Below are 26631 nucleotides of genomic sequence, written 5' to 3'. Positions count from 1 at the left end.
ACGTAATTCTTTGCCCTCTGCATTTGTCACTGGGCCCTTGCCCTCAATTATTTTCCCCTCGTCAAAAGATACCTTGGGGCCGAGTACTATTTGGGTTGTTACAGCGTGCCATTTAAAAAAAAAAAAAAATTTGTGTCTGTCTGCTTGGCCCGCTGTGTCTGCAGAGGCAATTCTGACAAGCAGCTCTTACCCAATGATGCTGGGTCTTTGTGATAAATAAACAAAAACAAACACAACAATGTTCTTTTCTGTCAGAGGCTTTTGAGGGAGCAGAACAGAGCAGAGCAAAGCAGCTGAAATGGAAAAAAGAAAGAGCTTTGATCGCGGTAAGGGGGACATTGTGAGCTAGTGCAGCTGTTTTTTTTGTAAATTACATATATGTGAGTGTGCATGCGTGCGTATGTGTGTGTGCACGCTGCAACCGAGTCAAGGAGGGTGCTGCCTTTTTCGAGGGCTCATGAAGTCTAGTCTAGTTCCTGTACTGCCAATGGAATGGGCCTCTTTGTCTTAACCCCCTCCCTCTTTTCTTTCTCTTACTCTCTCACTCATTCCCCCTCTTTCTCTCATCTCTCTCTCTTTCTACCCCTCCCTTTCCCCTTCTCTCACTAACTCTCCTAATTACAAAGCACAGAGGATCTGACGAACAGGTAGCCCTAAGGGCAGCTGTCTACAAAACCAGGTGTGCCTCAATGTGTGTATGTGTGCGTGAATACATGTTCGTCAGCATGTGTGTTCTAGAATGAGTGTGTATGTATGCGTGCGTGCATGTTCAGTCTTTCAGAGGCCGGTGTCTTGCTATAATAAATGAGTGATAGCACGTGTGTCTGTGTGATATACGAGTACGTATAAGTGGTTGAAACTGAAGCTTCTGATTGGTTTATTACATTGTCACTGTGGCATTTAACATTGTTCTTCTTAAGATTAGTTACTTAAATATTGACCTCTTAAAACTTTGAAGTTTCTTTTATTGTTTCACTTTATGCAGGTGACTGTGGATGAGCACGTAAACTGACTTAATTGAAAATGCAAAAAAGATGCACACTTACAAACTAGTTTCCCCCAAAACTCCTTTTCCCGGGCTCCCGCTTTTGTCTATGTGTGTGTGCGTGTGTGTGTGTGTGTGAATGTGCACATTCTCTTCCTTCTTAGCTTCAACTTCCTAGTTAACCACCCAACCCCTCACCCTGCCCAAGACCAGCCATTCACAGCTGTGTGCATTGTCCCATGGGTTCATTGAATGGCTCTGTGTTCGGTTGCTATTGAATAAGTCACAGCCCCTTCATCAACAGTACTGACAACATACCACATACACACACAAACACACACGTTCACGGTTGGGGGGTGAACCATTAGCACTTGCTTTATTGGCTACTTGCTCTCTGACACAAGCCCTTCAGATTGCCTTCAAAATCCAATTCTGGGTAAACGTTGAATGGAAATCCTCGACAGTGTGAGCGTGCCATCTTTGCTCCGGTTACTGTACCTTGATCTAATCAGCAATTTTGATTTTTTTTGTCATTGTTCACTTGTAAATGAAAATGACAAAGTAACAACAGCAGAGCAGATTGCCCAAGACATGCAGTTCAACTTACAGCTGAGTGACTTCAACTGGCTTTGAACCTACAACCTTTTAGTTACCACCTCATTTACCAAACTGTGAAAGCCGCACTTAACATTTTGCTCTTAGAAAAGAATGTGAAAGCTTTTGTTCACCGTCCGTAACATTCCACATTTATCTTTATGTCTCCGCCTGCCCCTTTACTCAACATGCACATAGTTATCTTCATGTGTGTGTACTGCTCCCACAAGACTGCTGATGCTGACTGTCGTGACTTAATAACAGAGTTCTGGGCCTTTGTCTGGGAAGACTGAAACACCTTCTTCTTTTCTTCTTTTACAGTCATGCCTCCCTGTGTGACGCAAACTTTACTGGGTTTCATTCCACACGAAACACAAGAGTCATCCCAGCACATGCTGGTTTTACAACACTGAGATGTTTGGCCTTGTCATACGAAATCTAATTAGGGCTGCCAATGCTTTAACTCACCTCTCAACTCTAATGAGTTGAAAAAGGTCATAAAATAAATCAGACCTGAGTAATAATCTACATATAGTTTCTTTGGAAGCAATGATTTTGTAAGGCTCTGTGTCATTTTAACCACTTACATCTCATTTCAAATGGGTATGTTCCTCATTTGCAAATGATTATGTCTGTGTTTAACCACAGCCAGGAAACGGGCGCAGAACCAGATTTCTGTAGGGACATGGAATGTTTACATCACCTAACATGGAAACTATTGCCTCAAACTTTGCCATAAATGAAGCCATTTCTCGCTTACAACCCTTCCTGGAAATTCTCCACACCTCTCTCTCTCTGTTTTACAACATTTCATAATTCAGTCTGGGTTTAGATTTTTTTTTTTTTTTTTGTCCCTCCAGTGAAATTCAACATCAAACGCTGACAGTAAACACTGTTTAAGCATAACGCTCCAGTCATGAATTAGATTGCTGAATCCAAGCGCGGGGTGACTTGTGCAATGTGTGCCTCTGCGTGAGATGCCTTGGTGCCATCATCTGATTTCCTGGCGAATGACTCAGCCAACTGCGGCTGAGAAATGCAAACAAGCGAGCAAGGAGCAGGTTCGCCTTCACCCTGAGGATCTGCATATGGAAATACATATCTCCTAGTCGAATTTTGTGGGTATTTGTGTGTGTGTGTATGTTTGCATTAGTCAACAGTGAGAAGGGAAGCGAGACAGAGTAATTTGGCTGTCTGTTTGTGTGTACGTGTGTGCGTGTGTGTGTCACTACAGCTGTTGATTTCATTCCTCATGCTCCCTGGGGGACAGCAATACCTCGAGTACGATTCATATTTAAAACACAATTTAGTGTAACTGCAACCTCATCAAGCTGTGATTGATTCAGGATCTGTCACGCAGATGAAAGGCTAACAAATATACCTGATACACTGAAGACGCACGAACACGCCTAGGCGCACATTTCAGATTTCTATAAAAAGACTTCTTTGACACATACCAAAATAACAAGCAGGTAACACGCGTCCCAACATCAGCTCCACTATTACCTAGCTTTCAACATCACCTATTTATAACATATACTGTAAAAACTGCACCCTGTGTCTTTTATTCAATTTCCACCAAAGCATTCTTTTTGTAGGCAGGGGTTCAAAGCCTTGCTCAAGGGCACGTCAGTAGAAAGAAGTGAAAAAAATGCAGACTGTTCTGTTGTGCAGACAGTGAAGTATACCATATAAAAACAAAAGCTATAGAAGAAAGGACATCAGTGAGTGAAAATGAAATTTCTCTTGACACATTATTTAGTAGACTGTTTTTGAGTTTTAGCTAATTTTAATACAACCAGAGTTTTGCAGCAATTCTGCTGACACGGTGAAAAAAAAAAAAATTCACATCTCTCTATCTATCCATCTCATCCGGTGTACTTTGGCATTTATTTAAAGCTTGTTACTGATGTTCAACAATTGCCTCATTATATGTTCATCTACAAAGAGAAAGACATAAAAGGGGGGCGGTGGAGTAATTTACTCGATAACCCTAACTCGATAAAGCAGAGCCGATATTCTTTGATTTGCTGCTTTGTCTTGCCAAACCTGCAGAATCCTCTGACGACTCCACAGTGGATGTGGCTAATGAAGACGCAGCCCGCTGTAGCCCACAACCCTGATAAGAATCATGTGAGATGCTAATAAATATGAAGCGCCTCAAAGGTCAAATGAGAAGAGGGAAAGATAGATTATGATTGAATTAATCTTGAAGTAATCCTCATTCTTACTGAACAGTCTTGTTTAAATGTTAGAATCTGCAAAAGAAAAAAAAACCTACTTAAGTTGAATCAAAGGGAAATTATCGAACTAACTACATGTATTTTTATTCAAGAAAGACAGCATCCCAGCATTAGGTGAGTCCGTGCCTGTGTGCCTGTCTGTGAGCACAAATTCACCTGGCGCCTCTGCCTCTCTGAGGGATTTTGGGAATTAGCGGTGCAGGCTAACATTGTGACAGGTGAGTGTCAGGACTCGTTAACTCCATCCCAGTCACATTTAGCACACCTGCCCTCAAACTTTACCTTCATCGACCACCCGTCACATTTCTACAGATCCTGCCCTTTTGTTAAAGCAAAGACCTTCTTGGCCTTGTGGTGAAAAAAAAAAAATCACAGGTTTGATCTCTAAGGTCAGCGTGTGTCCATTAACAGATTGTTAAAATGTCATTCAGCGAGATGCAAAAGGCAATGAAAGTCTCCTGCATTTTCAATACATTACTTCTCAGCCACAGCACAAAAGAAATAACTATTGAATATGGGTTTATTTGCCGAGATAAGCGAGGGAGAGGAGAGTAGAAAGAGAGAGGGAGATAGATTCCCAGCTTTGGGTGTGGCAGTCATTCAGCACACACTCATTTATACCAACATTGCTTGTAAGTCTCCACAGATTTCAGCAAAAGTGGAAAGAGAGAGAGAGAGAGAGAGAGAGAGAGAGAGAGGAAAAAGGGGAAGAGAAAGTCACGGAAATAACAGGGGAGAAAAGGGGGGGAGCAAAAGATGGGAGTGCAAAAGAAAAGGAGAGATATTCAAAGTAGAGACAAAGAGAGAGGGAGCAAACAAAGCAGAGAAAGAGATGGGAATGAAAGGCAAAGGGGGCCAGTAAGGTAACAAAGGGGGGGGAGCAGGAGGGAGGAGAGAACACAGAGGAGAGAAAAGGAGGGAGAGGAGAGGATGGAGAGCTGGTAGACGCTCTCTTGTATTCCCCACAGCCCCTGCACTTCTTTCATTGCCACTGTGTTTTTGGCATGCTGACACGTAGCGGCCTTCAGAGACCGAGTGTGTGTCTGTGTGTAGACATCTACAATATCCTGTGTATGTTTGTGTGTTTGCCTGAAGTGTCTGTGTTTGACATGCAGCCTGATGGGAACTGTTCTTGCTCATTGCCTTACTGCAGGCCAGGGAGCCATCGTCTACTTCACTGCTGTCCTTTTCTCTGTTCTCTCTTGTCCTTTTCTTCCTCTTCTCCTCTCCTCCATTGTCCCTGTGCCAACCAGGGCTTCCATTCATAACAGCCCGATAGCTGTGGCAACAGACTGTGTAGAAGATAGCACCGGACCAAATATATGAAAATGTGATAGCGGCAACTGTCCTTGGGGGACCCACATGTGAATTTCAATGAAAATATTGCATTGGTGCAGAGAATGGTGTTTGTGTGTGCGTGGACACACTCACCTGTGTGAATGAATGAGTATTTGCTTGTAAGGGTGGAAGCGTGCGATTATCTGAGTGTCTCAGAGGCACTAGAAGCATAAATATGCACAAATACACACATACACACTCTTCTGTTCAATAGGAGGTTGGCTATTGTGCTGCCTATGCAGCCGATTTGTGCGTGAGCAGTTACTTCACAGCTCTAATAGCAGGTTTCAGACAATTTTGTGTGTCAGCAATGGCTGACTCAACAAATAGAACTCAATTACATGGGAACACAAACCCATACTGTACACTTACATAATACCAATGCATACACATTATGCATAATACATTATTTAAACAATAATAACACCAACACACATACAAATAGAAAATGAGACATGTTATTAAGACTGGTGCACACAGACAGACACAGACACAGACACACACACAAATCCTGTTTGTTCACTGGGGGTGTAGCCTAGAAAGAGCTGGAACCGGGCATTGAATAGAAGCCGTGGCTTTTTGAATGGCTGCGCACCACAAGAAAAGTGCTTAGCACCCAGCTTTGCCATTCTGTTTCAATAGCCACTGAGTCTCTCTCACAAACACACACACACACACTCTCTCTCTCTCTCCCTCGACCATTGTTTCTCTTAATGCAGTCTCTCCTAATACAGTCATCTGCCAACATATCAGATCACCTTACGATCCACTTCCAGCGCAGCATGTAATGATCGTGTTGAATCTAATTAAAGATCTCTACTTCCTGTTCCACCCGGAACAGCTGCCTGTGTGTCTGCATTGAGGGGCAAAGCCCCAACGCGGTCCGCATTTTCCGCATGCCAGTGGCTTCCAATTACTTTAAAACAGTTTAAAAAAACCGCAGTGGTAGAGACCAAAAGTCTTTGAGGTTTGCTTGTTTCTTTTCTGCTTCTCTTCGGAAACTTGCACAGACAGAATAAACAAAAAACAGAACCAGAGTAGAAGCTGGGGACTATCCTATTAGCGGGGACTGCAGCTAGACATACCAAAAGCCGTCTTTTGGCTCATCGAGCAACCACTGATGATTTATGAAGATGTTGCGGGGTAATTATCAAGTCAATTATCACCACCAGTCATGTTAATTTCCCAGGTATGCCCTCGTTTACCTGTGAGGAAGAAAAAAAAAAAAAGGGTGGGAAAAAAAGAAAAAAAAATTGGCAGATGGGGAATTTTAGGAGATGAGTAATTACACTATACCCCCATCACCACCACGCATACACATCATTGCACCTCCACTACCGTGTCCTCTCTTTTCTAAAGGAAGGATAAGGAGGAGCAGGTGACGTGGAAACCCTGCGGGCAGGCTGGTGCCTCTCACATCAGCTCATTAAGTAGACAGAGGGCTTGTTACAGTTTACCTGCCTGCCCAGTCATTAACCATTCAGGTCAAAGACACTGGGAACAAAAACAGAGGTTAGGGCCGTTAAAGTTAGGAATGCAGCTCGCCAGGTCAGGGCTCTGCGGGCCGGTGTGACTAAGATGATCTTGCACACATGTGCACACACACACCCTTACTCTAACAGCCACGCAAACCCATACGCAGAAAGATACACATAAAAGCACAGATATCTGTTTCTCTGTACAAATGCGTACAAAGAGGCTGGGGAGTGGTGCTCTATGTAAAACAATTAAAATCCTAATGTAGCATGAGACACTACAAATACAAACAGGAACAGGGACAATGGCTCAGACACCAGATGCTGTTTATATAAAACACCGGGCAAAGTAAACTGGGCAGGTCATCTACTTTTGTTCTTCTTCTTCTCTTTCCCTCACAAATCCTTCCTTATTTCCTCCCTTTCTTTTCAGTTTCTCCTTTGTCTCCACCTTTATGACAGTCTCTCCCTTCACACATATGGCTACCACTCCCATTCTTTATCTTTTACTCCTGCTTAGGTGTATGCTTGCTGGCTTTAACCCACTAACCAGCTTTGAAGTCAAGTAGTTGAAATTTCCATCCCGCAAAAACCTTGGCAGTGGCGTTGCTCTCTTGCATGAGACAGCTGGGTACAACCTCATTTCTGTCTTGCCCTTCTTTCATTCTTTTGAACCGTGGACAACGGTTAATGATCTATGATGACAAACAGCTGCCGATTGATTACTGAAAAGGCTTCATGCATTTATTTTGGGGACAAGGCTTTTATTTCATCTCTGAAGTGGGTGGTGGCAGACAAATGTGTTTATTTGTTATTTGGCATCATTAATTTAGAGTAAGAGGTGCAGGGGGGGGGGGTCATTATAATTTATGGCTATTTTGTTTTTCGATGTCACATACTCACAAACGGCTGTGTGAGATTAATCGCGTTGATCTGTTTTGGAGTGGAAGCTCTCTCTCACAATATCTGCGTGTCGCTCTCACTCTCTGTCTCTCCCTCGCACAACCCCTCGCTTCCACAGAGATTCTTGTCAGAGCGGCATTCTTAATCGCCACTGAGTTAATTAATCTCACACTTGGCTGCTGTAATAACTTGACTTGTTAGACCTCCTCTGTGCAAATGGACTTCACCTCTTTAGCAGCTAAAAGCACCAGTAATGAACCAGCCAGGAGACGGGCATACAGAGAGGACGTCGGGAGCATCAATAAAAAGCTTAAAACATTGCCATGTCGATGCTAATATCTGCTTGACCTTACATGTGCGTTACATTTACATATTAGCCATGTAGCTTATATTCCTGCAAGGTGGGCTTCTTGTAAGTGTAACAGTGCTGCAGAATAGGCTTCATTTCCTGGACTGCCAGCATTGCAAGACGATATGAGAAAATGCGAACATCAGCTGCAACATTCTCACAACAGATGCAACAAAGACTTTATGTGACTCCAGAGGGATGATGCAATTTGAAGGGAGCAAATAAGAGCTGAGAAGACGGAGAAGAACTTTCTGGCTGTTAAAGGTACGAGCTGTTGTACTGCCTCAATAAATTATTAGCACATTTCTTTTAGTATAATTAGCGCAAATAAACAAAATAACTGCTGTGGAGATTGGCAAACTCTAACCTCCAAAATACACAATACACCACAAAGATTCCAGGAGCCTGACTAATAACTTTACACTACACAGGGACATAAACTTTATCACACAAAACAATAACTACATTTATACTGCAAACAATACACAACTTGTTGCTTTCAACGACACGATATCAGGACAATGAAGGGTTGTTTTTGGTTCATAGACTTATGTTTTCTCAAATAAACAAATAAAGTAAGTAAAAGGGGAAGTAGCACCACCTAGTATTTTACGAGTAATTTGGTAGCAGCTTTGAGAAACACATTTAGGAAATGAGGTTGTAAATCAAATGGGGATGAAAATGACAGTATAAGGAAAGTTACAGCCAGACTACAGCATCCACACTCCACCTGTTTTCAGCCCAGCTCAGCATTATCTGGTCAATCTCATGGTCAGGGATTGGTGAGGTCCCAAACCTTATTACATATTAATGTATTTAACCTATGGAGAAACCACTCGATAGATAGCCGTGGCACAGAATCCTGGCTCTGGGCAATTAAAAGAAATTGACGGATGGACAGACAGGCATCCAAGGCTGCTGGGGTCCATATGGCAGGGGGTTTTCAGAGGCCCGCTTCAATTACATAAAGACCTCTGCGCATTGGCATGACACACAGAAGGCCCCAGACAGCAACACCAGAGAAAGAGGGAATAAATCATACAGCGGTTAGTAACACATACACACACACGGATACACATATATGCACACACACATGCACAGAAAGTGAAAGACTAGCAAGGATACAAGTCCCTGAATGCAGAAGATCCACACACATACACACACTAAGACACACACACTCACACCGCACAGGGCGACATAGATACAGACTAAATGAGCGTTCTATCTTTCTCTAACACACATACACAAACAGAAACTCATCCTGTCATTGTCCTAGTAAGATGGATGTTGAAATAATCGCACCATGATTACAGAACCACTTGCATCACTGGTCCACGCTCAAGGACCCTCACACACTTCAGCAAGTCAGCTAAACCCAAGCCAGCTGACTGGCCTAGAGTTTATTATGCCTCGACTCCTCTTTCATCTGAAGGTGCTGTGTTGTCCTTAAAGCTCCTAAACAGCAGCATAAATCTAAAGGAAAGAAGCTGCTTGTGCATTAGGACGAGGGAGGAGGGACACTATCTAAACAGGAAGTGAGGTAGGTTGAAGTGTGATGTTTTGGCTGAGTGATGTGGTTGACAAATGAGGTTAGGGAGGGAACGAGGAGCTCGAGGTTAAATATCTTTTCTCCTCAAGCTTGTTTTTTCTCTATAGGAGATATATAGTGTAGATATTTTTCATTTTGTCATGTGTCTATGTCTCCATCCCTCTGTCTTTCTCACGGGATACGTAGGAGGAATTGTGGGCTATCCTGGCTAATGTATTATTCACCGTTCATTGATGTGTAACTAAAACTGGCAGTGTGGAAGGAGCGCTGTGTCACCAATTACCCCCATACCACCACTACACACACACACACACACACACACACACACACACACACACACACACACACAGTAGCTGTAGCCACAAGGCCGCCAGGCATCCATTGATTTATGTGCTGACACACGGTGCACACATATTTTCCTGTATCGAAAACATGAATTTCTATTTTGAATGGCAGTGTGTGTGTGTGTGTGTGTGTGTGTGTGTGTGTGTGTGTGTGTGTGTGTGTGTGTGTGTGTGTGTGTGTGTGTGTGTGTGTGTGGAAACAGAAAGTCATCTGGGAATTTCAACAGGACCACACAAGTATTTTAAAAGGTGCCACATTTTCACAGGAAGATGGTTAAGTAGATCAAAAGGACAAGGATTTTGCTCACACATCTGCAAGAGGTCATTGGTTAAAAAGGTCAGGCTGACAAACAATACTTAGTTTATAGATTAACCTTTGCTGTTTTGACTGCCCATTCCATTTTGAAATTATATTATCTGGATAATCTGACTACCACAGATGGCTGATGGGATAAATTGTGCCTCAGAGGAAAAGACAAGAGACAGTGGTTTCTGGAAGTGAAGCAATTCTGCAGGGAGCAACAGATTTGTCTTTCTTTACTTCTCTCTGTGCCTTTTCAAACAACATGCACATTGCAGTAAACACAAATGAGAGGAAGCTTGTTTTGCACCAGGGTTGTCCAAGAGACGCAACGGTTAACTTTTTCATAACTTCCCCAGAAGTCCCCCCCACCCTACCCCAACTACCCACCTGCCTTATTGTGATCCTTAGAACACAGCCGTCGGCAAACTTACCCAGTTAAAAAATAACAATCCCTGTGTTTATGCCTAAACTCACCCATTAGCACATGTGTTCAGCTGGGTTCAGTTCTGTTGTGGCCTGTGGTGATACAATCTGAAGGGAATAAACAACAACGAGGTGCCAGTTTGGTTTTTTTTTTCCCCCAAACTGGAGACATGGGAAATGAGATGCACCAAAAATATCAGTATGTTTCCATCCAGCTCACATGTGTTCCATCTACCTTCAACACACGCACAAATACGCAAGCCAGACCTCTTGGTGGTCCAAGTGAGCTAGGTGGGGTTGGTTATGCTCCGACCGCAGGGTGTGGATCAGCAGTGACCTGATTAGTCATCGGCCCTGACCCTGAAACAGCCAAAGTGGGTAGAATACAAATGAATCCCCAGGGCTGCTGGCCAGTAAATCTGACTCGGGACCAGTGTTTATGGGATTCAAACCGCACCACACAAGGCCACAGCGGATGGGCTTACTGACCCTGAACAGTGACTTCATTGAAAGGAAGGGAAAAAGGCTTTTGGGCTGAGTGTTTGCAGGACTGATTGGTAGTTACAGTAATTATAAGATTGGGGCTATAAGAATGATGTCATGCTACTGACATACTTCATTCAAAAAAGGTGTTATGAAGTCAACAGTACACATCTGTTGTATTTCCATGCTCTTGTTGAAAGTAATGCACACATATCAATAAATCAGGAGTGGAATCTGCATAGCCCTCTCAAGCTCTGGGTAAGTGTTAATATTTCACCAACATGAAACCTCCCGTTCTGTTCCTTCAGGTTCTCTTACATATCTAATAACTGTGGGGGCTCAAAACATCCAGCCTCTATTCTTGGGTTAATGAACAGGTGAGGAATTACTTACACAGACGGAGATGGAAATTGATTTTTTTAAGTGTTGCCTCATTATCCCATATGGGGGCACTTTACCCAGTACCACAGAAACACAACACCAGACAACGTGGGTTGTGTAATGTCAAGGTCACATGGATGTTATGGTTGCGTGTGTGCATAGACGGAATGGGGGTCGGCGGTCTCGATTGAGATTGTATGGATTGTCTGGAAGCAGGGCCATTAGTGATGGACTAATTATGGGACTAATAAGTGGTCTTCAGCACCGGTCGAAGCCAAGATTCATAAATAAGTAAGTGCAGGGGCAGCTTGGTCGCTTAATTAACAAAGCGTGAAAAAAGGGCGTGAATCCCAAGTGGCACAAACCCAATCTGGTTGCAAGGATGGGCTATCGGCAACAATCCTGTCTGTCTTGGTGGCATTGATTGATGGCAAGCCAAATTGAATCTCTAATCATCACCACCCTTTTAGTTCCTGCACCCCTGGGGATTTACAGAGGCCAAAAGTGGCACAGAGGGTAATGCTTTTGTATCCCTTTCCTAACACTAGTGGCACAAACATTGCAACACCCCCCCCCCGCCCCTCCCCACCCCCCCACACAACAACACAACACACACACAACCTCTCTCCCCTGTTCCCTTGACCCATCCCCATCTGGCCAGGGGTTATCTGACCCCTCTGTGTGTTCTCGCTCACACTTTCATGTCTCTTGTCGATTGTTTTCACACTAAGCTGTTTGGCTGAGGTATTTAAAACCCAGACACCTCACGCGACTCACTCTTAGACACCCTCTGCCAGCTAAAGCAACATATTGCATTACAGCCTACTGAGGCAGTCTTGCCTTTCTTTTATGTAGCCGTTCCCTCTGCTCTAATCTTTTTATTGTATAAGCTGACATGTTCTGTGCAAAAAAAAGAGCAGAGGGTGACAATGACATGTTGAAAGGAAAGTGCGTGTCAGACCTGTCACTTAAGTGTCAGTCTTTGAACCTAATTTTTTTTTTTGCTTCCCTGCTCTGTATACAGAAAACCATTTGGCCTTCGTGAGATACAGAAAACAATTCAGGTCAGTGGAATGATCAGAGATGACGTGCGTTTGCCATGCCTTTTAACTTAAGACTTTCCTCTCTCCACACACAATAGGGGAAGTCATCTTGACAGTCAAGACGTTATCAAGTAGTAGGCAACAACAAAGGGTCTCCAAGCAGTAAATAGCATCTGTCTCCCAGCTGTTTACTGTCACTGCTGGGATTTTGATACCACAAGGGCATGAGATAACGGAGGGGAAAATAATACTGCAATTAGGACCTACTGTAACTGTGATAAGCTGCAGTCACAGAGAGGGACCTGAACAGGGGCAGAGGGCAGAACGATGGACAAAAAGGATGAGATGAAAGAACAAAGGGCTAGAATGACAGTTATAGAGAGGGGGCGGATGGATCATAGGCTAAGAGCAAGGCTGGGAAAGGGACAAGGCCAAAGAAAGTGGCAGGGAGGTAAAAAAAAAAAAAAAAAAAAACGGGGGCAGGTAAACACCACATAAAAGAAAGCTTTGTCGGCACAGGATTTTTGCTTAATGCCCACCTTTTTTGTTGGAAAGCCTTGAACCTTTCGGTTCTTCCTCTTTGGCAGGCCAAAGCGCCAGGCTGTCTGGCTGGCACAATACATGCAGGGACCTTGAAGTTGGTGGCACCTGATTAACTTGTGCCAAATCACCACTGCAGTTGCACAACGTTAGACTTCCTCTAATCAAACGGCAATCAAATATATAGGTTCTTATAAATCAATGACAAGAAACCAAACATTGTAAAGGTACACTGTGCTTTGTTCCCATTGATAACCTGGCTTAACAAAGCTTTGAATTTCTCCTACATTTAACCGTCATCAGATAATAAAACCACAATGCTCCACTGTTGGTGAGCTTGCAATCTCAAGTCGTATGAGATTCGTGTTTACTCACTCGCTCCCTATGCCTTTTGTTCAACTATAATTATTTCGTTCCAGCTGCCATTTACTCACCTTCTCTGACACTATCGGAGATTGCATCTTGAAATCGTCGCACAATGTTTCAATTGATTGGCACTGGCTTCCTTGTCAGATTCATTAAAAACCTGCCTGCAGATTCCTTTCTGAGTGCATCAAAGCCTAGACCTTTCATCTGGGTCCAATGTGAGTACATGTGTGCGCGCAAGGTACCGAGACCGTGGGTAAAAGATAGTCAAAGGTACTGGTGGAAAGGTGAAGCTCCCTTCCCAGGCACAACCCTGTATCAGGAAGGAAGCTGCATGGTGTGAAAGTGCAGACTTGGACGATAGATTGGTGGCAAATTTCCAAATCAGGAGATTACAGTTTCTCTGCTCAGATGGATCTCACAATCTCGGAACCTACTGCTGCTCTGTTACTCCACTCGTCACACTGCTTCCTCTTCTCCACCCTTCTCTCCCCTAACCTCAACTCAATTGACCTTGGCTCCTTGCAACCTCTGGCCTCCATAGTTGCTTCTCTCAACACCTTTTGAAATGAATGGGCTGGCCAATAAACAGTGGCTTTTGAAAATGAGCACCCTCTCTTCTTGTCTCCCTCCCTCACTCTGCGTGGCCTCACACACACACACACATATAGAGCTCCAACTTTGCTTTAATAACTGATAACCTTTCTGACTTTGACTCGGTAGGTGGGGGAGTGGAGCGTGGCGAGAGTTGGACCCACCATACACACGGCTCACCTCGCCAAGCTAGAGGCTCAAACGCCAGAGTAGGGCGGGGCGGTTTATGCATCATAGCAAGGAAGGGGCATCAATGGAAATGAATGAGCTTGCACCTGGCTGAAATCCGCCACCCGCTATCTCTGGCCTTCCTGCGATGTTGGAATCCACAGTGCTAACACGCTAGTCTCGCAAAGGTAAAAGGAAGGTCAGACACCACATATAAACTCCAAGAGAAGACGTCTTGCCTTTCTTGATCTTGTTTTTAATCCCTTCTCTCGCTTTCATTTCGCACAGACACACACATTCACGCTGCTGCACACCATCAAAACGCCATATTTCTGGGGAAGCGAAGCGGATAAGAAATTAAGAGTCTTTGAACTGTCGAGATGTTTCTTCTCCTCTCGATCTCTGAGCTCCCCCGCTGCTCTGTTGGGACGGGGGAGAAAGGGGCTGATCGATGGGGTCTGACAGCAATGAAATGAATGGAACCAGCTGATTGATTCATTAGCAGAGGAGCAGAGGGGATGTGGATGTGGGCTCTGACCCTAAGAAACGGGTGGGTGCACGGGTGAGGATTTCATGGAAGAGGGGGGCCTCGTGTGCATGTGTATTGGGCAGAGGTGATGTGTGCATGTGTGTGTATGGCTGTGTGATTAAGCAACTGTCACCATTCATGTGTGTTCAGTTTGTGTGTGTGTGTGTGTGTGTTGAGAGGTCAGAAGGGATTTCCATAGGGTGTGAGAGGGGAAAGGAAAGCTGTTTATGGCCTGACTTGGCACAGAGGGAGGGGGTCAGCCTATATTGTCCGCTGCTTTCATCTGGCTCATTGCAATTAGTCCTTCACAGCGCTCACTGTCAAATCCCTGTTAAAATCACAGCTAACAACCACCATTCACCACAGGCCCACACATAAAGAAATCTATATATTTGAGTTTCCACGACATATATGAATATATGTTTTCCTCCTCAGTGAAGTTAACTTGCAGTGAGAACAGACACCGTCCTTTCAACAGGAAGAAAGTCTGCCGGAGAACAGACTTTCTTTTAAAAGTGGAACAGCTCTGTGAACTGACTGAAGCTGATGGCAAACCCACAGGGTGGCCTCCCTTCCTATCCTCCGTCTGCTGCTGAAAACACACATCATGAGTGTATCTGTGTCACATACACACACACACACACACACACACACACACACACACACACACACACACACACACACACACCAATTTATAGCTATCTGTCATGAACAGCTCTACCAAATGGACAAGTGTTAGGACCATCTGAGTAACAAAAGACTAAAACCAACACCTCCACATCTGCTAGACTGCCCCCATGAAATACTTCCCCAAGTAAAGCTTTTTAACCTTCCATTCATTGTCCTCTAAATATTGCACTCACTTAAACATTAAAGTCACTATGTCACTGAGACTCCATTTTAACTTGAGCAGAGGTTAAATAAATGCTCCTCACAGCTGGCAGTGCCTCCAGGAGACTGCAGCGTGGAACCATGGGGATTATGTAAATATCTTGACAAAAGGTCACGTGTGATCGGCGCTGCTGCCACTGAAATGTGTTGGATTCAACCTGTGCGAGCTGCGCAGAGGAGGAGGACGTCTTTAAGATTGAATTTGGTGCACTGTTGATAAGAGAGCAGGGGTCTGGTTAAGCCTGCTGCTGTTCTCGAGAAGACAAAAAGAGAAAGGGAGAAATATTTAATGGAAGTGGGGAGCCCTCCTCTTGCCTGCGGGCCTTTTGAAGTGTAGATGAAGTGCAGGTGGCGAGTGTTTTTGACACCAAGGATGAGAAGTGGGCCAGAATAAGGTGTAATAGCGGCCTGCTGCAACGCTGCGCTCCACGTGAACAGGCCCCTTACCAAGTAAAATATACACCTTTCAAACACTCTTGTTCTCACACATGCATTATGGCTGATTACAGTGGACATTTGAGCTCATCACATCAGTCATGACTCCAGCATTCCCCTTGAAGCCGTTCCTATCATCACACGTGAGCTTACTCAGGATGGCTCTTTGAAAATTGGCAAAGGCTGTTTTCCTGCTCTTGAAGTGAACAGGGCCTGTGGCTAGGTCCTCTGCCTCCAGAAGTCCCACCATCAACCACCCAGCTATGGTTAAACTCGACAAAGACATTTCCCTCCCCATATCCCCCATCTCTCTTTTCTTCTTATATTTAACAAGACTGGCAGAGGCTGAAACCAGGTGATGTGGCCTTTCTTCCCCCTCAAGGCACACCGTTTTACAGCGGCGTTCGCTCTCCAGACAGATGTAACAGGCCATTTTTTAAAGTCAAATATCAAAGATCTTTTTCTGCTCCATCGGCAAATTTTGTTACAAGAGCCTGTAGCTCGTAAAGAAATTGTGGGAGGAGGCCCTGAGGTGGATCAGACTGCTGCTAGGAGAAGTCAGCCCCCCCCTCGCCCCTTAAACTCCACCCTTCAAACCTCCAGTGCCTGCCATTTCTGTGCTTGCCAACAGACGAGCAGCCATAATGGCCATCGCATGTCCGCACAGGCTCTTAGTCATCGCTCACAAGTGCTCCACGTACTACATGCAGACGGCAGAACTGATCTGCGGACCGTCCACGACGACAAAAAAAGTCAAGCGCACATCACTGACCCGGTCTCCGACTGTGCTTTTGACCCGGTGTGTTTGTGTGAGTGTTTATATGTGTCAACGAGCCGTGGAAAGTTCCGCAGTGGGTCTCTCTAAATATACACATCCTCTTTCAGAGTATTTTTATTCGCCACTGGAAAAGGATAACCCCTGGAGCTTGATTGTGCTAGGACAGCTATTGTTGTGAAGCAATAAGACTACCCTTGGAGAGTAGCCCCCCCACCCCCCTCGATCTAAATCATCCAAACAGGTCCCCATGTGACCTCTGGGTAAGGGTCACAGGACATGGGTTGAGTGTGGGTGGAAAACACAGGGGGTCCTAACTCACTTATAATCTGGTCGTTTTGACACATGGTACTTTCAGCTGCTTTTTATGGACATCCGGTGCAGACAGGGCCAATAAAACGCCAACTCCTATGGCCATTAATATTATGTCAGACATTTCATCAGTATTTTGAAAGCCATTAATATAACTTGGTATGGAGAGAAGATCCCTCTGTGAGTGAGCTTATATGTGGCACACCCATGAACCATCCACACACACACACACTTGCACGCGCAAAACTTTCACTATGTCGGGTTTTCCCATGACCAAAAAAAATTAACAGTTTGTGAATGTGTTTCAACAGAAAAATAGCAGGGAATCAAACTGTAAGAGGAAAAATAAGTCTGACAAGATTCACATGAGTATTTGTCAGAAGTATTTGTCAAAATATATCAGTGTTATTAAGTTTCAAGATGAACCTCAGTTCTTATTAATGACAAAGACTAATACACAGGATGGCATCTACATCTCTCTATGCTACCATTATATAACTCATTTATAAAAAATAAAAAAAATTCTAACCACCTTCATTAGACGAGGGTGCATACTTTGACATACTGTACCTCCAGCAACACACACACAAGCACACACAGACACACACACTCTTACCCCCTTGATTTACCACCCATCTTGTTCTCCCTGTTAGCTCAAAATCTCCCTCACTCTCTTCCTCTTACTCACTCCCCATGTCTGTGTGTGTGTGTCTGTGTGTGTGCGTGTGCGTCGCTCTCTCTCCCTTGTTCTGCATGGCTGACTGCAGACAGCAGCAGTGTGTCTGTGCGGTGGGCAGGCCCAGACACATTCGCCCTCTCCTGCTTGCTCTCGACAGTGGGTGTCAAAGACCTGCCATCCCACAAGGCCCCTCTGTCAGATGCCAGGATGGACTTCACACACAAATGCCATATACAAAACAGCCATATACGCACAAGCTGCATTCTCACATACAGCTCTGGAAATGGTCCAGAAAATATCCTTAGGAGATCGCACTGTGGCATACTGCTGGCTACAGCTTGTTTCATGACCGCAAATATATAACCTTAAAGCAATTAAAACAACACTGGGAGAAAGGAAGCGCCAATTTAAACACAGCGCACAGCTATATTAGTATGATTATGTTTGCAAAAGCAAGCGTTACACGTGGTAAAATACAGTAAGAGTAGTACTCAGACTTTACTTGGAGTAGAAGAGAGCAGTTATAGCATAAGTTAATCACATTTCTCTACCTGTGATCACATTATTCATGTCACAGTTACTGTATGTCACATACACTAGATTGGTGTCTCTTTACGGTGTCATGTAAATGGCTGAATTGAGTATTAGCACTAGCTCTTTAGAGTTGTTGCTATTGTGCGCATATAGCCACAACTATTTTGATTTTGGTAGGATTCAACTACAGGTAGAGTTCACTGTAAACTCACATCCACAGCCTACAAAACATACTGTATCAGGCTACTGTAATAACAATATTAGTTGCTTTCATATTTCTAATGCCGGTTTTGTATTCTACCCCTGCTGATCCTGTTTTCTCCAAAAGCCAAGCTACAGAGCGCCTTTATGATGCAAAGCCCTAAACAAATACAGTGAAACGGATTTGACTTGACAACATCCCGGGTGTCATATTTTCTCATCTTCAATAGGGACTCCACAGCACGGTTCTACACAATCAAATCTGAATGGACAACATCCACATTTTCCTCCCTGCAGCCTTATTTTCATTGGTCATCCTGCTTCCTGGTGTGTGAAGGACCCAGCAGGCCTGACACGGCTGTTGCTTGCCTACATGTGAAATTCCAGCTCGGTGAATCTTTCCGCGCCGCCATTTGAGCTATGACCCATCGGATGGTGCACATGAGCACTCCCGCAGGCCCACTGCATCTGTAAAGTCTGTCAGCTCTGCTGCACTCTAGGTCTCTGATCCAAATCCGCCCCATATCCCAGCCACCACCAACACACACCCCCCCCTCCACCCTCCCCATACCATCCCACCCCAACTCCCTACATGTCGTCATCCACTCCCCCTTCTTCCTGAGCGCCTTACGCCAATCTGAACCTAAGTCACTGTACATCTGTTCAACATGGCTGCTGCCTAGCATATGACCTACTGCGTGGCTGGGATCCCTGTCGAGGTCAAGATGCCAGGATACTGGTGAGCGTGATGGACTGGAACTGCTGTTGTCTCTCATGTCTTTATGGTTTCTCTTCTTCGTGTACGCTTTGAAATGAGTGCAAATCTGTGAATGCTGAGACGCGTCTGCATTGTTGTGCCAATTTGTTCCTCTCAAGCAAATACTAGAAATGTAAAGGTAACACCAATGGGAAGCACAAGTGCAAATGTGATGAATGAAGGCAAAAAGTCTTGATCGATTTAAATTGTACATACACTTTATGGTGAGATGCAAAAACAGTTGACTGATGTACCAATGTAATAATAATAATAATAATAATAATAATAACAACAACAATATATGAGCATTATTATTCGATTTACTTTTATTTTTTAATATATATTATTTTAAATATATATGTATTGAAAATACAGGATATATATTTATTTCAAATATATATAAATATATACATACGAAACATATATTTATATATTTATACTGGAACTGCTGTTGTATTTCCCTGCTCATAAAATAAATTAATTACTCCGAACTAAATCTTAATATATGAATTATCATTATTATTATTATTATCATTATTATTTTTATCGTTGTTGTTATTATTACTATCATTATCATAACTGTTACATTGGAAAAACAGAAACCCTTAGTGCCCAATGTGCTCTCGCGGCTAATGCACAAGTCATCCTTCACCCTGCAAATTGATTCAGGACGCATTGATAAATATCCCTATGAATTGGTAATTGCTTCTAGCAAGAAGACAGCTCGGCAGTCTCCCGCATCAAACCTGATTCTGCGCTTTTAAGAGGCTGAGCAGCGCTAATTCGCCCGATCAATATGACCGCATCAATTGACACTTTGTACACTGTGTGTGTGTGTGTGTTGTGTGGGTGTTTGTGCGACTATCTCTTATTACAGCACTCTCCCAGCACTATTATTTCTTCTTATTAAAAAATCCTTTATTTCTGTTTTATACGACCACCTTTCTAAGATGAAGAACCTAATAATCCAATTAATAAAGTAGGCTATGCCTATAAATAAATTACATAGATAGATAGATAGATAGATAGATAGATAGATAGATAGATAGATAGATAGATAGATAGATAGATAGATAGATAGATAGATACTGACCTCCACAATGATTCATTAGCAGAATTGCCAAAATGACTTTGCTTTTATTTTGCAAATTCACTTCCACGCCTCTTTAGCAGGTTTCCACTCGGCCCTTGAAATGCTTTGTGTGATGGCCACCTCTAATAGCCCCCTTTGTCACGTCTATTGTGACCCTAAACACATTTGTTCAGTAATTTGCTTTTGAATGTTATGCAGAAGAGCTCCTGAAGTAAAGTTGAACGCATCCTGCAGCTTGACTGCGAGTCCTGCTCGGGCCACACATGCTGCGCTCTTAAATAAAGCTCTGGCGGATGAAGGCCTTCGGACAGCAAGTGTGCCGGACAAAATGGCCCCGTTACTCCTTTTGTCATGAATGTTAATTGTGTTTGAGCAAGATACGACCCTCCAAATGTCCAAATAACGTGCTGTAGCCTACTTTTTAATATTAATATCAGAGGCAACACATATCAATCAATTAAGTCGCCACGGGTCAGTACTTTGGCTTTTATTAGGGGTGAAAAATACATCAGTTTACCAGGATCCCTTTTAAATCACGTAATACCCTCAACTACATTTAACTGAGGCATGTTTTATTTAAGTGGGAATCGAATTTACGCATATTTATCATTTATGGCATTCTAGTAGGTTTATAGTGAGAGAGGAGATAAATCATTATTATTATTTTGTATTTCTCTTCTTAACATGAATTCTTTCTGTAATAGTGATGTCTGCCTGATGATCACCAACTGGAAACAATAATTTACAAACCCCCCTGCCCCCCTACTTATATGATTTGCCACTGTCGAGCAACGCCCTTTTATATTGATAGTAAAATAATGATGATGATGATGATGATGATGATGATGACGGCGAGGGGAGCTCCTCTGCTAAAGAAAGAACAGGAGAGAGAATAAATCACGGGAGTTTGATGAGAAAATGTGCCAACTGCAAACAGGCACAGGAGAGCTCCTGTGGAGGTGTGATCTCACCCACATAAAAACATAAACATGTGCGCTTCAAAGGCCCTGACTGCGCGGAATCATTCCACGAAATACACCGCCGTAAACAGGGATGGGGGGGGGGGCATGGAGGGTGAGTGCGGGAGCCCTGAGCTGCGGCCATAAAAGCCCATTTGTCTTAGTTTACACAGAAAATTTTCCCAGGTGAGGCTTATTCAAGTGGGAATCATCATGAGAGGTTCTACATTTCGAGTGCAAGCAGAACGGAGCAGACGTTAAATACACAGGCAACTTTTTTTTCACTGAAACCCAAGTTGAAACAGAAACTTAACAGGCTGGTAGACTATAGATAAGAAACAGCGATACATCGTCTTTAAGCATAGCATAAGCACTTCAATCCCATTACGCACAACAGGAACGCATTAAAAGACAATAAACTCAGACAAACGGCATCGACGTGGGTCTCCTGCTCGTTGGCCTGACCTGAATATCATTATGCTGCCTGCGCTCGTATACAGCTCTCTCTTTTCCCCCCCTGTGCTTCCTTCCTCCATCAAAAGTAATTTACACCGAAGAGTAACCAAACCGCCTGTGCGCTACACAGGACTGTCATCGACGCAATTTGTCTCCTCAGCACACCGATAGCAGCTGTAGGTCCAACAGCCCAAGGCCTAACACACACCGAGGCCACAGGATCCCCTGACCTCAACAGCACTGCAACGACCGACTTATCATTTTGACGAAAAAAAAACAAAACAAAACAAAAAAACATAATAAATTTCATGATCGAAGGATAATATAAAACACCTGCAGTGGCATTAGAGTTCCTGATCAAAATTTAATGGACACTTTCAACACATTTTAATATCCAAATTAAAAAAAAAAAAAGGAAAGGAAAAAGTCAAATACAAAAAAGGACCTGGACATTACATTATTATCGCCACAAAAGAACCATTATGACAAGAATAACAAGTTCAGCGCAAAGTAACTGGTCATTCTTTGTTGGGCCTCATTTTAACCAAGTAAAAGCGCTCAGACAGCTCAGTGAGGTAAAGTGAGTGGTTGGGTTCAAGCGCTTGTTTAGCTTATTTATGTTTGCAGCTACTGTGGCACTCTGAAACAGGCGAGACCCAGAGTGTAATAGGCCCATAATTTATTAATTAAAAGCAAACTAAATTCACAAGATTGAAGACGTTGGGTTTAACTATTACATCTCCATTTAGGGAGGGGGGGGGGGGGGGGGGCAAAAAGTAAAAAAAAAAAAAAAGAGGGAGAAAGAAAAAAGAAAAGAAAACAGAGTAATTAAGAGCTTTTTCCCCGGGCTGTGTGACCCTGGGACCCGGAGAGACGCACGGTGGGGCCGGGGAAACTTCCCCCAGCCAGGCCGCTTGTTTCTCCCTAAATTGCCATAAACCCGGAGATCCCAGAAAGAAGTCCCAGCAGCGGCCATAAATCACCCGTCTGTATTAAAAGCTTAGGTAAACCCCCTGCCAGGTCAGTCGGGTACAATTTATGGCATCACTTATGTAGGGAATAGATTGTTCTAACGAAATACATCAACTTGAAGCCGGTGCGCAACCAAGTCTCTGCTATTGTCAAAAAAACACCAATCTCTCTCTCTCTCTTTCCCTCTATTCCTTCTCTCTCTCTCTCTCTCTCTCTCTCTCTCTCTCTCTATCTCTCTCTACCCCATCAACTTCTACACAACAAGAATCCACTCATCCATTCAAGCCATGTGTTTTAAGTCAGTGGTTCCCAACTGGGGTCCGGTGACCTGCAGGGGTCACTGACAGGGGTCCGAGGAGGGGTGTGGGGGGGTCCCAGGGCCAAAATTCAATTTCAAAATCATTTTATTCAGAGAAAGCTGGCATCGTACAATTACAATGCAATGCACAATCCATCTGTCTGCAGAGCACGGCCTTCATTAATTCTGCACTTGATGCTATGTCAAAAAGCAGTTTGACTGCTGGTGATCTATGAGCGAGTAAAGTGACTCCTACCGGGACTCTCACCATACAGCTTATACTCCTTCTCCCTGTTATCAAGGGCCACCAATAAAACAACAACCGCTATCAGATAAGCTTTACACAGCATCATTTTCATCCCCGTGTTTCTCTCAGCCCTGGTCCTTGGCAGAGGAAGCAGTGGCGAGGAAAGCCGTGTAGTCAGAATGGAGATTTCATGAAGAGATCACGAAGCAGCGTGAGCTCTTCTCAGCACTTTGCTCAGTCTGGCGAGCAGGCCCACGGATGTTTTCTCACATCAGGGTCAAGACACTGGAAAAGTGAGACTCGGGTCCAACGCTCGCAGGGTGCTGTTGTAGCAAACTGCAAAAACCTAATATTGATTTGAAGGGATTTCGTTTATTAATTGTTTTTTCTTCATAAGCAGCCGAGTCGCTGATATTTCTGCTTTATTTCCAATTATGACGTCAAGGAGAAAAAATAAAAACTGCGTTGAAAAATAATTGATCCGATTCAACTCTACGACAGGCGTATTTCGCTTTAACTTTAAGGGAGAGAAAAAACAACAACTCTTCAGACAAGGTACGGACAGGTCGAGAAACAAGCTGAGAGAGAAAAGCGTCTACTGAGCCAGTGGCCCACTGTCCTACTTTTCTACTGGCATCACAAGCCAACCGGGAGCCTCGCCTGAGCTCCAGCATTCATAGTTCAAGCTTTAGGCCCCTTTCAACCTTATTTCCACTGCTCCTTATTCTCCCTTCCCCAAACAGAGCAGAGGGAAACACTGGGAAATGTAGGGAAGAAATAAAGCAAGAGTGGGATACTTATCTCACTGAGAGAGAAAAAAGATGGCTTGAATTTCCCATCGATTGTACGCACGGCAAAACATCAACACTCAGCTAAAACAAACGGCTTTGTTATAGAAACTGCAGCGGAATAGAAGTGGAAATAAGCAATTGATGGCACTTGAGAGAATAAAAAAACATTGACAAAACTAGAAAAAAAATCGAAATGAACACAGATAAATGAATGGTAGTTAATATGAACTCATTTACTAAATGATATGTTGCGGTTTTGTGTACATTTTGTAAAATCATTTTACAGCTCTTCTAAATTAACCGACTATCAAATAGACTCCTATCGGATTTTTCAAGAGTTTACTTTGGACTTTAACTGATAGCCCACATGTCAAGAGGCCACACACTCGCATAGCCCTAAAATACACGCAGCCGACCTGGGGGAAAGTGTCTTGGAGGGAGGGGGGGTGCTTAGGTCCGCGACTCCCCGATGAGATACAGTGTGGAGCTAATTTCCTTAAAGTGAGGAAGAAAGCAGCAGCAGCCGGCAAAAGCTGATGTTACTAAAAAAGAATACACAACTACCATTGAAATGGATGAGCTTTGGTTGACGCGCACAACAATAGTGTATTGAAACCTGTACGGGCCACAGCGCCTGGCTGCGTAAAGGCAATAATGCCATTAAGCGATCCCTCAGAACGAACCAGATGGCCACTTTGAAAATGAAACGTTGGTTTTAATTTGGGGCTGATAGAAAATGAAGGTTTTGGGGGGGGTATATCGGAGCCTCACCCACCGCGGTGCCCAGCCTCTCAGAGGCATGGGTGCTGGCTCTCTTGATATATGGAGGAATAATACGCGTTAGGCTATCCTGCAATGCAACACAACACAATCACAAGAAGAAATTTCTTACCTTCCACGGCGGACACCACGGGCAGCAAGAGGCTGCATAAAAGCAGAAAGTAATCCATTGTCATAAAGCAGTCAGGTCGGACATGTAAATAGACCCACGAGAGAGAGAGAGAGAGAGACAGCGAGAGAGAGAGAGAGAGAGAGAGAGGGAATACACAGGTGGGTGATCCGACGCTCCACGCACCCAGTCCCGTCCCTGTCCCAGTCCCAGCTGCGTCAAGCCTCCAGGACCAGAGTTACCCCCATTCACCAAAAAAAAAACAGGTAAAGGTGAGAGTTCAGAGGTAATAACAGCCTTGGTATAAAATGTTTGAATATGCCCGTCTCCCCTTTCAGTGATCTCCAACGTGCTTTATCAAACCAGAGAAAAGGTATCGGGCGCAAGTCTTCCAGTCCCTTCCCCTCGCACTGAGCGACTCAGCTGAAAACAGGTAGTCCAGCCCGTGGTCACCATCCGGAGAATATTTCCAGCAATATTTCGTTGAGAGTCAATGAGAAAAAAGAAACACCAGGCTTCAAGATGAGATCCAAAGACTTCTTTCTTTTTTCTTGTTCTCTGTGGTCAGAGGAGCAGAGGCAGAGACAGCCGCACTTGTGTCAGAACCATGGTGTATCGTCCCGGCTATATGCATGTGCGCACTCACATGCGTCCACGATCAAGTGTTATTCCCGTAAAGAAACAGCCGCGCGGTTTATAGATGTTTATTCCCTGAGCGAATTTATAAGCTTTGGCTGCTGCGTGAACCGTCTGCTTCGCTCGGCTTGTGCACTGGAATGAAGCACAAGGCTGTGGAGGAATAAGGAGGGAGAGGAGAGAGAGAGAGAGAGAAGAGACGAGAGAGGAGAGCAGGGAGAGAGAGAGAGACCAGGGGGGCACCATGCAGGAGGAGGGGTTACGGTTGAAGCAGCTGCACTGAAAAAAAATGTCTAGTACCTTGACAATCATTTAGTCTCACAGTTATTATCAAAATCAAATCATCGTGTGTTCAAAACGAGGCTGCATTCACAACATTTTTATTTTATTTTTTTACTTCTTCTTCCCAGAGCAGCCTTTGTTTCTTCTATCCGCACAGTTACAGCAGCATACACCATCTTCACTTAAAACATGTCTGAGACAAAAATAGAATAAACTCATATTTTTGTCATCATTTCAGCAACTTTTGATTTAGATCCACATTTGCATTTTTTTGTTCCAAGGATTTTCAAGCCCTAATTTAACATCTTAAATATGAAATCGGTCTTATTTTTCTTTCTATTTCATCTGTTTCTGCAGCGTGTCATTCTGACTTGCCTTTCTTGGGACTCCCAGCTCGTGCACAGACGTGGACACACAGCGCCCCCCTGCGGGTCGCTCTGTTTTCATATAAAAAGAGAGAGGAAGTTTCTGCTGAGTTTTTTTTTTTTTTTTTTGTACCTCGACTAAAACGTTTTCTTCTTCTACAGACTTTCTTCAAAGCTCTGAAATACCTCAGGAAACAGCGCAGGTTGGACACTCTCGGACACTTTTTTTTTACCCCGAACTTAAAAAATAAAAGACGCCTCGCCCATGTAGAGATTTTCTGTGAGTATGAAAAGTGACATCATCACACTCAGCCACAATCACACTTTATATCCTAGACTTCGTGTAGGAAAAAAATATATGGATGAGTAAAATGCGATTTTAAGACAATACTATGAATGAGAAGCGAATGAAAAACATCAAAAATTCTCTTTGATTTTGATTTAAGAG

General features: G+C 43.8%; 1 protein-coding gene across 8 annotated transcripts in view; it reads right to left on the bottom strand.

Annotated features, from left to right (window-relative positions):
• ephb3 (EPH receptor B3) overlaps window positions 1-25658 on the bottom strand; it is a 58647-nt gene extending 32989 nt beyond the window's left edge. For all 8 annotated transcript variants that reach the window (XM_022738806.1, XM_022738855.1, XM_022738830.1 and 5 more), the window contains exon 1: window positions 24904-25658. In XM_022738806.1, coding sequence (XP_022594527.1) covers window positions 24904-24967 — 64 coding nt within the window. In that variant the 5' untranslated portion in view covers window positions 24968-25658. The remainder of the gene's footprint in view (window positions 1-24903) is intronic.
• Window positions 25659-26631: the final 973 nt, after the last annotated feature.

This window comes from Seriola dumerili, unplaced genomic scaffold (assembly GCF_002260705.1).
Source record: "Seriola dumerili isolate Sdu_G_001 unplaced genomic scaffold, Sdu_1.0 BDQW01000002.1, whole genome shotgun sequence".
In the NCBI taxonomy this organism is placed as follows: domain Eukaryota; kingdom Metazoa; phylum Chordata; class Actinopteri; order Carangiformes; family Carangidae; genus Seriola; species Seriola dumerili.
Note: the sequence above shows the minus strand (reverse complement) of the source record. Positions and strands in the feature narration are given on the sequence as shown.